Source organism: Oncorhynchus keta, chromosome 23 (assembly GCF_023373465.1).
Source record: "Oncorhynchus keta strain PuntledgeMale-10-30-2019 chromosome 23, Oket_V2, whole genome shotgun sequence".
Lineage (NCBI taxonomy): Eukaryota > Metazoa > Chordata > Actinopteri > Salmoniformes > Salmonidae > Oncorhynchus > Oncorhynchus keta.
The window spans coordinates 24,513,722-24,529,037 of NC_068443.1; the positions used below are offsets into that span (position 1 = coordinate 24,513,722).

The 15,316-nt window shown below is 45.0% G+C and overlaps 2 protein-coding genes across 10 annotated transcripts in view; one reads left to right on the top strand and one right to left on the bottom strand.

The window, feature by feature from the left end:
- Positions 1 to 4,438, top strand: part of LOC118402529 (dipeptidyl aminopeptidase-like protein 6) — a 163,806-nt gene extending 159,368 nt beyond the window's left edge. For all 4 annotated transcript variants that reach the window (XM_052476901.1, XM_052476900.1, XM_052476902.1 and 1 more), the window contains exons 21-26: positions 115 to 169; positions 2,107 to 2,206; positions 2,337 to 2,395; positions 2,493 to 2,565; positions 2,764 to 2,837; positions 2,942 to 4,438. In XM_052476901.1, coding sequence (XP_052332861.1) covers positions 115 to 169; positions 2,107 to 2,206; positions 2,337 to 2,395; positions 2,493 to 2,565; positions 2,764 to 2,837; positions 2,942 to 3,091 — 511 coding nt within the window. In that variant the 3' untranslated portion in view covers positions 3,092 to 4,438. The remainder of the gene's footprint in view (positions 1 to 114; positions 170 to 2,106; positions 2,207 to 2,336; positions 2,396 to 2,492; positions 2,566 to 2,763; positions 2,838 to 2,941) is intronic.
- A 169-nt stretch (positions 4,439 to 4,607) lies between these two features.
- The window catches only part of LOC118402034 (rho GTPase-activating protein 21-like), a 68,477-nt gene continuing 57,768 nt past the window's right edge, over positions 4,608 to 15,316 (bottom strand). For 5 of the 6 annotated variants that reach the window (XM_052476899.1, XM_035799860.2, XM_035799863.2 and 2 more), the window contains 5 exons: positions 15,204 to 15,293; positions 14,949 to 15,116; positions 14,584 to 14,695; positions 10,690 to 10,721; positions 4,608 to 7,722 (listed from right to left, as the gene is read on the bottom strand). In XM_052476899.1, the coding sequence (XP_052332859.1) occupies positions 6,073 to 7,722; positions 10,690 to 10,721; positions 14,584 to 14,695; positions 14,949 to 15,116; positions 15,204 to 15,293 (2,052 nt within the window). In that variant the 3' untranslated portion in view covers positions 4,608 to 6,072. The remainder of the gene's footprint in view (positions 7,723 to 10,689; positions 10,722 to 14,583; positions 14,696 to 14,948; positions 15,117 to 15,203; positions 15,294 to 15,316) is intronic. The other variant, XM_035799861.2, reaches the window with a different exon arrangement.

The window sequence follows — 15,316 nt, forward strand, 5'->3', positions numbered from 1 at the left end:
CAGTTTAACTACAGTGGGAAAAACTATGATACAATTTTTCATTATAGTACGTTACTGGGTTGTTGGAAATCTAATACCAACAAAGCATTGATTGTTTATTCTTCTTTATTCTAGACTGATATCGAAAGAAATGTACATCGACAAAAGTCGAATTGGAGTATATGGAAAGGTAGGGAGAATCAATGCTTGAAGAAAAGAAGCTAGCTCCTTATTCAAACCATGTAAAAAAAAAAGCAATGTACTCCTCTTGTCAATTCAAGTACAGTATCTGAGCTGAAGAAAGAGTGGGCGAGGGTTTTACTGTCTGGAACATAGAGCAGAAGCTCACTCCCACATATCTAAACTCAGCAAAAATAATAATTGTCCCTTTTTCAGGACCCTGTCTTTCAAAGATAATTCGTAAAAATCCAAATAACTTCAGAGATCTTCATTGTAAAGGTTTAAACACTGTTTTCCATGCTTGTTCAATGAAATATAAACCATTAATGAACATGCACCTGTGGAACAGTCATTAAGACACTAACCGCTTACAGACGGTAGGCAATTAAGGTCACATTTATGGAAACTTACGACACTAAAGAGGCCTTTCTTCTGACTCTGAAAAGATGCCCAGGGTCCCTACTCATCTGTTTGAACATGCCTTAGGCATGCTGCAAGGAGGCATGAGGACTGCAGATGTGGCCAGGGCAATAAATTGCAATGTTCGTACCGGTGAGACGCCTAAGACAGCGCTACAGGGAGACAGACAGACAGCTGATCGTCCTCGCAGTGGCAGACCACGTGTAACAACACCTGCACAGGATCGGTACATCCGAACATCACACCTGCGGGACAGGTACAGGATTGCAACAACTACCCGAGTTACACCAGGAACGCACATTCCCGCCATCAGTGCTCAGAATGACCGCAGTAGGCTGAGAGAGGCTGGACTGAGGGCTTGTAGGCCTGTTGTAAGGCAGGTCCCCACCAGACATCACCGGAAACAACGTCGCCTATGGGCACAAACCCACCATCGCTGGACCAGACAGGACTGGCAAAGAGTGCTCTTCACTGACGCGGTTTTGTCCCACCAGGGGTGATGGTCGGATTCTCGTTTATCGTTGATGGAATGAGCGTTACACTGTACTCAGAGTGCGATTTGGAGGTGGAGGGTCCGTCATGGTCTGGGGCGGTGTGTCACAGCATCATTGGACTGAGATTGTTGTCATTGCAGGCAATCTCAACGCTGTGCGTTACAGGGAAGACATCCTCCTCCCTCATGTGGTACACTTCCTGCAGACTCATCCTGACATGACCCTGCAGCATGACAATGCCACCAGCCATACTGCTCGTTCTGTGCGTGATTTCCTGCAAGACAGGAATGTCAGTGTTCTGCCATGGCCAGCGAAGAGCCTGGATCTCAATCCCATTGAGCACATCTGGGACCTGTTGGATCGGAGGGTGAGGGCTAAGGCCATTCCCCCCAAAAAATGTCCAGGAACTTGCAGGTGCCTTGGTGGAAGAGTGGGGTAACATCTTACAGCAAGAATCTGGCAAATCTGGTGCAGTCCATGAGGAGGAGATGCACTGTGGTACTTAATGCAGCTGGTGGCCACACCAGATACTGACTGTTACTTTTGATTTTGACCCCCCCCCTTTGTTCAGGGACACATTATTCCATTTCTGTTAGTCACATGTCTGTGGATCTTGTTCAATGTATGTCTCATTTGTTGAATCTTATGTTCATACAAATATTTACACATGTTACGTTTGCTGAAAGTAAACGCAGTTGACAGTGTGAGGACATTTATTTTTTTGCTGAGTTTAGATATGATGTGGTGAGCTTCTGCTCTATGTTGCACTATAAAAGGAAAAGGTCCCATTTGGGATTCATAACTACGAGAGCAACTACACACTACGACCCAGCAACAACAAATATTTCAATCAGGTTTCAGTTTGGAACTCAGTCCTCACAGAAAGTTAGAATTTGTATGCAGTTTGTCTTTGGAGTGGTGTATGTGAAGGCTCGAGCCTTGATATGTCAACAATGTATTTCTACACTGTTTGTTCAAGGAACACGATACTATTAAGTGTCCCTCACTAACTGTACCTTATCTGTTTATATAGGTTTATGGAGGATATTTAGCCACCCTGCTTTTAAGTTCTGAAGACTCCCTGCTTAAATGTGGAGCAGCCGTCTCGCCCATCACAGATTTCAAGTTATATGGTATAACGTAATGATTTGCTTTTGCAGCATCATTTCTTGCTGCATGAATAATTTCTCGCCACAAACAATGTATTTTAGTTTGAACAGTGCCTTATAACATGCTATTATGTGTTCCTTCTTTATATACCAGCTTCAGCATTTTCAGAGAGATACCTTGGATCACCAAAGACAGACTCTCGAGTCTACTCGGTAAAGATCCATCACTTCGTACACTTTATCCGCTAGTCAGACAAGATGTTAAATAATCTGTATTTCATGCTGCTGCTCGCTGTCCTCTTTCCTTCAGGTGGCAAGTTTAGCACACCGGGCAGCTCACCTAATGGACAGGAAGTACATGATCATCCATCCAACTGCTGATGGTACAGTCATTACTATCGATAAGTTAGCCTTTCCTAGATCTATCGGTTTGTGCTGTCTTGCCAACTGCTATTTGGGCATTGGCTAAGTTACTGTCAAAGCAGTCTTATTAACTGATTAACTTTGAGGCTGAATGTTGAAGTACTGTAACTGAATATACACATCTTACATGTCATGTTACTCTCTCTCCTTCCCTAAAGAGAAAGTCCATTTCCAGCACTCTGCAAAATTCATCAACCATTTAATCAATGAGAAGGCAAATTACTCTCTACAGGTAAGCTTGACATGTTTAGGACATTGTTATGAAGGCATTATGAGCAGTGTGTCAAATATTACCTATGCACGTGCCTTTTATTTTGTAATGTCTCTGTACTGTAGATCTACCCAGATGAGGGACACTTCCTGCATAGCGATGGCACACGGCAACACCTGAGCCAATCACTAGTTAACTTCTTTGAGGAGTGTTTCCGACTGCCGGACTTACCAAGCGGGGAGAAGAAGGACAAGGAGGATGAGGGAGATGTTTAAACCAGCTGACACGTGGTTAACACTCCAGCTACCACAGCACAATATGCAACAAATCGTTCTCAACTCATTACCCCCACCCCTAGCCTGGCCCAGATCGGTTTGTGCTGTCTTGCCAACTCTGATGGTCAGCCGTGACAATGCTCATTTAGTGTTGGCATTGACATGCCAGATCTATGAGCAGGCCAACCTACTCCACCCTCTGTATAATTTGGGCTCCTCTTTAGAGCACAGTACCTGCATGTACCAAGGACCTCACACCTCACTCTTTATTCTTCATCACTTCTGGTTGGCTGACAACTGGACTGGCCAGCAAGACATCTCCATCGTGAAAAAAAAAAGTCTTAGCAGTGAACAAATAATCTGGTCACTGAAGAGCCCTCTAGTAACCCCCCTTGTGGACAGCTAAAGTAGTGAACCACCACTCCAACCGGGATGCATTTCCTCTCCCACCACACACACACAAGTAAATCTAGTGGGCAACGAACATCAAGGGTCATTTTCATTGCAGTAAATATGGAAGAGCTACCGGTTGTTGACTCCAGCAGAGTTTGTGTCCATGATTCTGATGTTAAAAACAGCAGCACACAGAACAATGTATTTCTCTTAATTGCTGTTTGTAATGTTCAATATGTCCTTCAGTAAGTAATGTGGCTTTGAGTTAATGTATGGTGGTCACATCGGCCCATGATTTCCTTTCCAAATGACTGAGGATACAATGTTATGATCCCAAAGTTAAAGTAATACATTGAGTGGTTGCTCTAGTGTTATGGAAGGGCACAATTCAATCCGTAGCGCTGAAGATCTGTGCTATAGTGCAATTGAAATGTAAAGGTAACTTCAAAATTTGTAGTGCAGGTTCTTCAGTGCTACTGATTGAGTCGAGCGCTTAGTCACTGTGCCTTACTACTGGGGGTAAACATATTCATGTCAAGGACTGTAACATTTCATTTTTCATCTAAGAAAGACATTGGACATAATTTACTTGAGTTGAATCATTGCTCAGACTAGTCCATATGGTTGAAAATGTACTGCGATTTTACAACTCCCATTATAAAAAAAGTGTGCTATTATTCTTGTATAATAGACACAAACAGGACAGTTCTGGCTGTTGTAACTACATCAAAAGGTTCATTAGGCATATTCAGTGTAGGTTTTAGAATGTGTTTTTTTGTTGGTGAGTTAATGTTTGGTTCTGTCAACTCATGTAAATGAAGTGTTCAGTGGCTTGACCCCATGACCTCACTTCTGTTAGTAGTCAGTGAAAGTCGTCAGCTGTTTTACAAAATGTTGAAAAGTCTAACTAGAACTGTGTGTGTGTGACTTGTACATAAAGCATTTTCAAATGTACTTGTCCATTTTGTTCTTGGTGTCTTTGTTTTCATTGGACACTGCCCAGCTAAAGAAGGAAGTTTACCATAACGGATGTTGAGGTGGGCATGATAGTTACAGAATAATACTGTTTAGTAGGAACTAACCAGGGACGGTAGTGCAGTAGATTGTAAAAACACCAGCCATATGCTTGTAGCCATTAAGATTTATTTCCAGTGTTTAGGAGCCCATGCCCCTCCACTCAGAGAGAACATGCCATAATGATACAAACGGTCCGGCAGCTCAATGAAGCCTTTTCACATGCAGGGAGGAATTTCTCCCCAGTCTGTAATCTAACACCCAGCCTACCATCAGCAACATCTCAATACTGTACTTTTTACTTAGAAAAAAAATCTGGAAATTTGATGGAAATGAAACAAAAATGCAGCTAAAACATGGCATTTATGGTACTTTATACAGAAATATTTTAAATTCAAGTTCTGCTAATCCAAAATGAAAAAACAAACGTATAAAAAAGGTGAAGACCAAAGTGGAATGCCTAGGAAATGGAAGCTCGGAGTTCCTCTGTTTAAGATAGAAGCCTGTAGAATGACAGTGTGAGTCCACGATAATGTCATTCACAGTAATATCTTTATGCATCTCAACAAAGACCATTTGGCACCCTTTACATTTCATTATGAGGCACTTCCTATTGCGAAAGAAACAGGATTTCTGATTTGATTATTAATATTTTTCTCCCTCTTGCCCCCCCCCATCTGATGCCCTTAATTGACCAAAGCATGAAACCACAAGCACACAGCATATTGAATTAGAGTGAAGTAGTTCACTGCTTTTTTCTTAACAGGGTGGAATATTTTTTTTTTTGTATTTTCATGACACCGTTAGTCCAGAGTCTTGTCACTCGATGGTGGTCACAGAGCACATATGGCAGTCCAAAACACAGGCTATCCCGAAAATAAAAACACACTTCAAGTAGAGAGAGAGGGAGTGGAATCTGTACAATTTAAAATGTGAACAAGCAACTAAAGCTTTAGTCAGTATTACAGCAAGCACGTCATACATTCTTAAAATTTGGTTACTGAAGGACTCACTTTTAACCAACCGAGACCCTCATACAACAAAAATAGTTCATCTGCAATACTTTTTTAAAAATCTGTATTTTTTTCACTACTGTAGCCTACCTCCTACAAGTCAGTTACTGTATTTTCACAATCTTTAACTTGAAACACCAGCCATGTTTACACTTCCTTACACCAATCAACTTTCTGACTCATCAGTTCATCCATGAGCAAGAGGCCCCCGAGTTGCAATCTTCAGCATAACAGGGATTTCTGTTAGGAGTGAGGATATCTCTACCCCAACGCCCATCCCAAAGTCTGTCATTTGTCATGAAAAAGGAGAAAATGTATCAACATGAATTGAATGTTTTGTTCCATGCCGTGTGTCAGTCAGATAAACCACCCCTGTGCAGTAACCCTTATTACTTTAAGCGTACAAACACACACCACCAAAAAGACTGAGTAAACACTAACGTCACTTCACAGTACCTGTACATGCTCACTGGTCATTTACAAACATCGCTCACATCCACTCACAGACTCTCAAACACATACACATCTCAGACAGAAAGACAGACAGACAGACACCACCTCTCACAGGTACTGGTAGAAGCGAGACTGGACCACCTGAGCACCAGAGAGTTTGTGTGGGTGTGCTGTGGCCGATAGATTCAGGCTTTTACTCTGGGGACCTGTGTCTCCGTTCAGCAGCTCAGCTGGAGTTGGGTGTGATGAGAGGGGGTCTGAGAGCGACGACGACGGGGCCTCCTGGACCTGGTGGTTGGGGTTCTGGAGGTCGGGGTTGCGTAGGAGGAGCAGTGCCCCCTGGTGTTCAGAGAAGTCCAGGCTTACCTCGGGGTTGGAGGTGCGGTGGCGCTCCCGGGCAATCCACTCCCTGATGGAGAAGTCCTGGGAAGAACACTTGGGCTTCAGCCGGTCCACGGCCGACAGCTCTGCCCGCGAGCCCCCGCCCATCCCCCCCTGCCAGTCCCCCATCACAGACAGCTCAGCAAAGTCCCTCTGGCCTCCCATGGTGTGTCTGCGTCTGATGTTCTTCTTCTTGTCCCTGCGTCCCTCTGGAGAGCGGCTCTGCTGGGTACCCACCCCGAACATGTCGTCTACGGACGTCCGCAGACGGAACTTCAGCCGGTCTGTGATCTTGAGATGCCATGCAGGCTCAATCCCCTTCTCTGACTCGCTGCGGGAGGAGGAGCTAAGGCTGCTGGTGGAACGCCCCTTAACCACCCCCAGAACGCGAGCCAGCCTATTGGAATCCTTGTCGCTCTGCCCTCCGTCCAAAGAGGAATCGCTGTCAGTCTTCTGACACGCAGCAGATTTCTTCCTGGAGAGAGTATCACACTCGATGAGTCTGTGGGAGGGGAGGGGCCTGGGCCCACCCGGCATGTCTGATTGGCAGAAATCTTTCCCCGGCCGGGTCTCCTTCACGCTCCCAATAAACACCGATAGGTCGCTCTCGCTGTCAGTCTCCATGGGCCGGCCCTCACTAATCAGCTCACTACGCTCATCATCAGCGTCATCTCCTCCCCTGCTCTCGGCCACCGAGTGTACCTCTGGACAGAGCGTGCTCAGCTCGGCCCCGGTGAGGAAGGTCATGGAGGAGGTGGTGGAGTAATCTGAGGTGATGGAGCTGACCTCAGCCCCCAGGCCACTGGCCCCAGTTTCTGGTCCCAGGGCCCCTGTCCTGCCATGCCTCACCCTGGGTCCTGTCACAGATGCCTGAGAGCTGGTGCTGTTCATGGTGCCCAGGTCTGAGACCTCATCGTAGTTGGAGGGTGGGTCCGACAGAGATGACTGGTGGGCCACCTGCCTGCGGTGGCCGAGGCGAGGGGACTGGGAGGTGTAGGGCGAGCGTGTGGAGGAGGTACGGGGGCAGGGGGATGGGGTGTGTTTGGGAGAGGGGGATGGAGAGGGCTGAGACATGAGGCCGTCTGAACTGGACTCTTTCCCGTTGGTTTGGACCCTGTCCCCTGGCTGTTCCCCTCTCTCGCTGGCCTCCCTCTCCACATCCGTCTGGCTGTCTGGGGACCAGGTTGGGTGGAGGTCCTGGTGGCTCATGCTCTGTTGTTCTGGCTGCTCCTTCTTAGCAAACACGGCGTCCAGGTCGTCGTCAGAGCTGCTGGGCTGAGCCTTGTCCTTGGGCTTCTTACGCTTGCGGCTGACAAAGAAGGAGGAGCGAAGCATCTCCCTGCTACACTGGTCCTTCCCAGAGCCCCACAAGCCCTGCTGGGACAAAACACCAGGATGTCAGTCACACACACCAATCACTAATGTCTACTTCTAAAAAAAATCCACCTTTCCAGAAACAAGTCTCTCACTGTTGCCGCTTGTTATAGACCCCCTTCAGCCCCCAGCTGTGCCCTGGGCACCATATGTGAATTGGTTGCCCCCAATCTATCTTCAGAGTTCGTACTGTTAGGTCACCTAAACTGGGATATTCATACTGTTAGGTGACCTAAACTGGGATATGCTTAACACCCCGGCCATCCAACAATCTAAGATAGATACCCTCAATCTCACACAAATTATTAAGGAACCTACCAGGTACTACCAGGTTTCTACAGCTGCCCATGCTTTCCACCTGGCTACTCCTACCCCAGCCAACAGCTCAGCCCCTCCTGCAGCAACTTGCCTATAAATAAAAGACAGTACTGTGACAGTACTGTGCAGCCGTCTTCATCGACCTGGCCAAGGCTTTCGACTCTGTCAATCACTGTATTCTTATCGGCAGACTCGATAGCCGTGGTTTCTCAAATGACTGCCTCGTCTGGTTCACCACCTACGTCTCAGAGTTCAGTGTGTCAAATTGGAGGGCATGTTGTCCAGATCTCAGGCCTACTCTCTTCTCTGTATATATCAATGATATCGCTGCTGGTGATTCTCTGAGCCACCTCTACGCAGACGACACCATTCTATATACAACTGGCCCTTCTTTGGACACTTATCAAACCTCCAAATGAGCTTCAATGCCATACAACACTCCTTCAGTGGCCTCCAACTGCTTTTAAATGCTAGTAAAACTAAATGCATGCTCTTCAACCGATTGTTGCCCGCATCACTACTCTGGACGGTTCTGACTTAGAATATGTGGACAACTACAAATACCTATGTGTCTTGTTCGAGTGTAAACTCTCCTCCCAGACTCACATTAACTTCTCTAGGATAGGGGGCAGCATTTGGAATATTGGATGAAAAGCATGCCCAAATTCAACTGCCTGCTACTCATCCCCAGAAGGTAAGATATACATTTGGATAGAAAACACTGAAGTTTCTAAAACTGTTTGAATCATGTCTGTGAGTATAACAGAACTTATGTTGCAGGCGAAACCCCGAGGACAAACCATAAAGATTTTTTTTTAAGTCACTCTCTTTTCAATGGGTTTTCATTGGGAATCCATATTTCTAAGGGACTTGCTTGCACTTCCTACCGCTTCCACTGGGTGTCACCAGTCTTTAAAAATTGGTTGAGGTTTTTCCTTTGTGTAATGAAGAAGTAGCCCTGTTCAAAACGAGGGTCACTTCATGTGTACTTGTTTGATAGAGGCGCGTGACCAGGAAGCTAGCTACAGTTTGTTTTCTTCCTGTATTGAACGCAGTTCATCCCGTCTTCAATTTGATCGATTATTTACTTTAAAAAATACCTACCATTGTATTACAAAAGTAGTTTGAAATGTTTTGGCAAAGTTTACAGGTAACTTTTGAGATATTTTGTAGTCACGTTGCGCAAGTTTGGAACCAGTGTTTTTCTGGATCAAAAGCTCCAAATAAGCTCCAAACAAGCTCCACATTTTTGGATATATGATACATTTGTGATGTTTATGGGACATTTTGGAGTGCCAACAGAAGAAGCTCATCAAAGGCATGATTTATATTTTTATTTCTGCGTTTTGTGTCGCGCCTGCAGGGTTGAAATATGTTTTCTCTCTTTTGTTTACGGAGGTGCTATTCTCAGATAATAGCAACGTTTGCTTTCGCCGAAAAGCCTTTTTGAAATCTGACATGTTGGCTGGAGTCACAATACTTGTAGCTTTAATTTGGTTTCTTACATGTGTGATTTCATGAAAGTTTGATTTTTATAGGAATTTATTTGAATTTGGCGCTCTGCATTTTCTCTGGCTTTTGGCCAAGTGGGACGCAACCGTCCCACAAATCCCAGAGAGGTTAAGCATCTCCAATACAAAAGTAAATCTTGAATCGGCTTCCTATTTCGCAACAAAGCCTCCTTCACTCATGCTGCCTAACATACCCTCATAAAACTGACTATCCTACAGATCCTTGACTTCGGCGAAGTCATTTACGAAATAGCCTCCAACACTCTACTCAGCAAACTGGATGTAGTTTATCACAGTGCCGTCCGTTTTGTCACCAAAGCCCCATATACTAACCACCACTGCGACGTCTATGCTCTCGTTTGCTGGCCCTCACTACATATTCATCGCTAAACCCACTGGTTCCAGGTCATCTATATGTAAGTCTTTGCTAGGTAAAGCCCCATCTTATCTCAGCTCACTGGTCACCATAGAAACACCCACCCGTAGCACACGCTCCAGCAGGTATATTTCACTGGTCATCCCCAAAGCCAACACTTCCTTTGGCCGCCTATCCTTCCAGTTCTCTGCTGCCAATGACTGGTACAAATGGCAAAAATCACTGAAGCTGGAGTCTTATATCTCCCTCTCTAACTTTAAGCATCAGCTGTCAGAGCAGCTTACCAATCACTGTACCTGTACACAGCCAATCTGTATATAGCACATCCAAATACCTCATCTCCATATTGTTATTTATCCTCTTGCTCTTTTGCACCCCAGTATCTCGACTTGCACATCTTTCACTCCAGTGTTAATGCTAAATTGTAATTATTTCACCTCTATGGCCTATTTATTGCCTTACCTCCCTACTTTTTTACATTTGTACACAGTGTACATAGATGTTTCTATTGTGTTATTGACTGTCCGCTTGTTTATGTGTAACTCTGTGTTGTTGTTTTTGTTGCACTGCTTTGCTTTATCTTGGCCAGGTCGCAGTTTTAAATGAGAACTTGTTCTCAACTGGCCTACCTGGTTACATAAATTCAAATTCTGCTCTGAAACTGAATGGTCAATTGCTAATCAATCTGGATAAGACCATCTGCTAAATGGCAACAAAAAAGAGAAAATAGGAGGTAAAAGATGGACAGAACTTGGTGCCACTTACCTTTGATTTGGAGGAGTCACTGCATGCTGAATCTGGGAGAGGAGAAGGCATGAGAAACCATCTTTAAAGCATGTACAATCTGCTGAACAACACAATGATCAAGTCAGGGAGAGAGGACAGACTGTAGGCAGATCACAGGGTAGAGTGAAGAGACCGACAGAAACCTGCGCTGTGAGGGGGCAGGAGATTCAGAGGGGATTTGTAGCTCACAGAGATGAAGGAAGGAAACAGAAGAAAGACACTGTCCATGAGAGTGGAGGAAGAGAGGAGGTGGCCAGGAATGGAGGGATGACAGGAACAAGATGAAACCCGGCAGTGTGCACTAGGACAGGAAGCAGCTCATGCTCATAACAGGTACGTACGTACCCAAAGGGTACATCAACACATCACGGACCACAGGTTACATCAGTCACAAACGATTACAATACACAGTCAGCCACCAGCAATAGGGCATTTGTTCTCATCTCGGAGACATCAATCACATAGGAAGGGATGACAACACGCCTCTGTTAAGGGGACACAGTTGTGTGTTGTAGTCTGTTGTTCCACCCATGCAGGCTATAGCCACGATAAAATGGGCAGGTTGTGCAATATGTCTCGAACTCTATTCTATAATCCCTGTAGCACTCGTGAACATTCTGGGCTAGGTCAATTGAATATGATTGACAAACACTACAAAACAGGGTCCGTACAAAAACCTTATCAAAGAAATCATTCCCTACATAAATATTGCAACTATCAAGCCAGAATAGTGTGTGTTGGGTGGGGGAGGTACGGCTTAAAGGAAAACTCCATGCAAAAACCATCTTCTGGTATTTGATTCATTAGTCCATTGCTGATGCATCATACAGCCAGTATGAATACAGAAACATACAGTGCATGTTAAGTTACAGCCTTATTCTCAAGTTGATTAACAAAATCCTCAATCTACACACAGTGGCCTCCTTCATTCTTAAATGGATGAAATTTGGAACCACCAAGACGCTTCCAAGAGCTGGCCACCCGGTCAAACTGAGCAATCGGGGGAGAGGGGCCTTAGTCAGGGAGGTCACTCAGACTCCAGAGTTCCTCTGTGGAGATGGGAGAAACCTCCAGAAAGACGACCATCTTTGCAGCACTCCACCAAATCAGGGCGTTATGGTAGAGTGGCCAGACGGAAGCCACTCCTCAGTAAAAGGCACATGAAAGCCCACTTGGAGTAAAACACCTAAAGACTCTCAGACCATGAGAAACCAGATTCTCTGGTCTGATGAAACCAAGATTCAACTTTTTGGCCTGAATGCCAAGCTTCAGGTCTGGAGAAAAACCTGGCACCATCGTGGGGTTGATTTTCAGAGGCAGGGACTGGGAGACTAGTCAGGATCAAGGGAAAGATGAACAGAGCAAAGTAGAGAGAGATCATTGATGAAGTCCTGAGCACTCTGGAGCAGGTTCTGAGACTGGTGTGATGGTTCACCTTCCAAGAGAACTACCCTAAACACACAGCCAAGACAACACAGGAGTGGCTTCGGGACAAGTCTCTGAATGTCCTTGAGTGGCCCAGCCAAAGCCCAGACTTGAACATCTCTAGAGAGATCTGAAAATAGCTGTGCAGCAACGCTCCCCATACAACCTGACAGAGCTGGAGAGGATCTGCAGAGAAGAATGGGAGAAACTCCCCAGATACAGGTGTGCCAAGCTTGTAGCATCATACCCAAGAAGACTCCAGACTGTAATCGCTGCCAAAGGTACCGAGTAAAGGGTCTGAATACTTATGTAAATGTAATATTTCCATATTTATTTTGATAAAAACCTGTTTTTGCTTTTGTCATTATGGGGTATTGTGTGTAGATTGTTTTTTTTCCCCCACAACAACAATGTAGAACATTTTAGAATAAGGCTGTAACGTAAAAAAAGGTGGGAAAGTCAAAGGGTCTGAATACTTTCCGAATATGCACTGTATGATGAAAAATGCATCATAACGGCTCTATTTCTATATATTTAGAAAATTCTATATCTTCAGAACTTGATCGCTGACATGCAAAACAGTTTGGGACTATATCAACAATAATATACTAATGAAACAACGGAATTTTCCTTTAAGTGTGTTTGCTTGATTTACGAGTTGTGTGTGTCCGAGTTGGGGTCAATTCCATTTAAATTCTTGTCAGCTGTATTGGACATGGAATATCTCCATATTGGAAATGCTATTTACCGTAATCATTTGGAATATAGGTGCAACTGACCCCAAATCTGTTGTTTATATCAGTGTGCTACACAAGGATTCTGATGGGGAAGGTGAGTGTTTGATAGACGTGGATGGTCGGTGTGTTGTGGTAGAAGTACGTAGCAGTGAGGGAGGAGCGAGGTGGCAGTGTTCGGCTGTAGTTGGTGTTTCTGATGCTGAGAAAAAAACGGTGGTTCAGTGAGAAGACTAGGGGTGAATCTCAGAAGTCTTTTCCTGATTCCTTGAATCATCTCCTCACCTCTTTCACATAACATCAGAGGGAAGCAAGGAGAGATCTCCTCAGACAGTCTGCCCCAATGCTGTCCTTGCTTCCATCTAACGTTTTGAGTAGACTGCACGCAATAAATAGTACAATACCTTCGAGATTCACCCTATGATGTCCATCTCAAATGTATGATTGAGAGTCAAATGTGACAGGAGGGCAGAAAGGGACAAAAGCAACCAGAGCTACTTTACCTACTATCTCACCGGCATCCTTCTAACCTCCCTAGTCAATGTGTGTGTAACTATGTTCTGATCTCTCCTAGATGTCTCTTGAGTGTGTTAGACAACAGCCAGCTCAGCCCCCCACCACTACAACCCCCCGACACCATGACAGTAATGCCACATGAGCAGGCGGTAGTGAATCCGTGGTTTGACCGTACCATGCTACTTGTCCTCGCGATCAGCTTTAGAGACAAGAGACAGCAGAAAGGCTTTCAGAAGAAACTACTGCAGGCACTGCTCTGTATGTATCCATTAGGTTATAAGGTATTTTCATTTGAGAGAAATGTGAAAAACGTGCACACCAACAGGAAATGACAAAACACCGACGTCTCTTTCTTTCTGTTTTTCTCCGCTCCTTCATGTTTCCCCCCAAGTTAACAGAGCTGAGGGTTTCTGCAGACTAGGCAGCTACACTGGGGACAACACTCATCGTCCTTCTTCCTACAGTCCCAGCTGTCCACCACTGACATTACAGAGTCCACCAGTGACATCAGCGAGTGAAAGACGCCACCCACTTGGCCTGTGTCAGATTGGGTCAATGTGTGAGTGCTGGACAGATACAGGGGAGAAAAAAACACACTACACACAAACCAAGGGTAGGGGTCAGAAGGGTTAATACTTCCACTCTGTTGTTTTGTTTGTTTGTTGTTTTGGGGGAAAGAACATGCCGGGTTTATATGGGAGGGGAAGAAAAGAAGTGAAAGAAAAGAAGTGTTCATCTCAACATAAAGAGGAAAGCACAGGGAGAGATGACATGAGCAAAGGACAAAATAAACATTCAAATAAGAGAGAACTGGGAAAATGATCTAACGTAAAAGACAATTTATCGTCTTGGGCAAATGAAAAAAGAATGACAACGAAACAGACCTTAACAACATTTGCAAATTATTTTCAGCAATTTCCAATTGGATAACCGAAAATCCTTCCATTGAAGAATTGCTAAAATAGCTTGCCTTTACAAAAGCACGAGACTTTTCAGTAGACTTGCTTAGCTTTAGATCATCTGATGGAAAGCAAACAAGAAGCCTCTTATTTTAGGACTAACAGGTACATTCTGAACATACCCAGGAAATGCGTGTGTCCCTTTTTCTGAGGCTCATTAGTATACTGGTAAAACGGTCACAGGAGTGTTGCATTAGAGCCACGCCAGACGTGGTAACAATGAGAAAAAGGTGAGTTACCTGAGACTTCCGCAGCTGAGGTGGTTGTTGTGGTCCGGCCGATGTTGGACAGCAGGTGGTCGATGTTCGGCACAGGCTGAGACTGCACTGTACTCTCCTGTTCCACTGAGGTCTGCAGGAAAGAGATCCAATGAGGGAGAGGAACGTAGAGGAAAGAAGTCAACGAGGGATGCAGAGAGAAAAATGTTCACCTCATACAACACTTTAGCCAACCAGCAAGATTAACAAACATCCACTACATCACACACTGAACATTGTGTGTTATTACCAGCTGAGAGTAGCATGACCGAGTGTGTTTAGATAGGTGTGTGCGTGTGGACGGGGTGAGAAAGCAGTAGCGAGATGGCGAGAGAGATGCTACGTACAACAGGGTCATCGTCCCCCTCCTCAGTGAAGAACCAGTCAAACTGCTGAATGAGGTTCTCCACTATCTTGCACTGGTCTGGCATGTGGTTGACCATATTGGTCATGTTGTCCTCCGAGGTCCTGACCAGAGTCGGACCAAACACGATGGCCAGGTTACGAGGCTCCATCTGGGGGCATTTAGTCGAGTCCATACACAAGTCCTCTCTGTTAAAAGGCTCCATTTAAAAAACATTTTATCCCTCACACTGACATACCTTATTTTTCTCACAGTTTTCAGAGACCAACTTGAGGTGTCCAGAGAGAAATTTGAGGGTTTCATAGTGATGCTCAGGCAATTCAAGGATCTGCGAAGAAAAGGGAACCAACC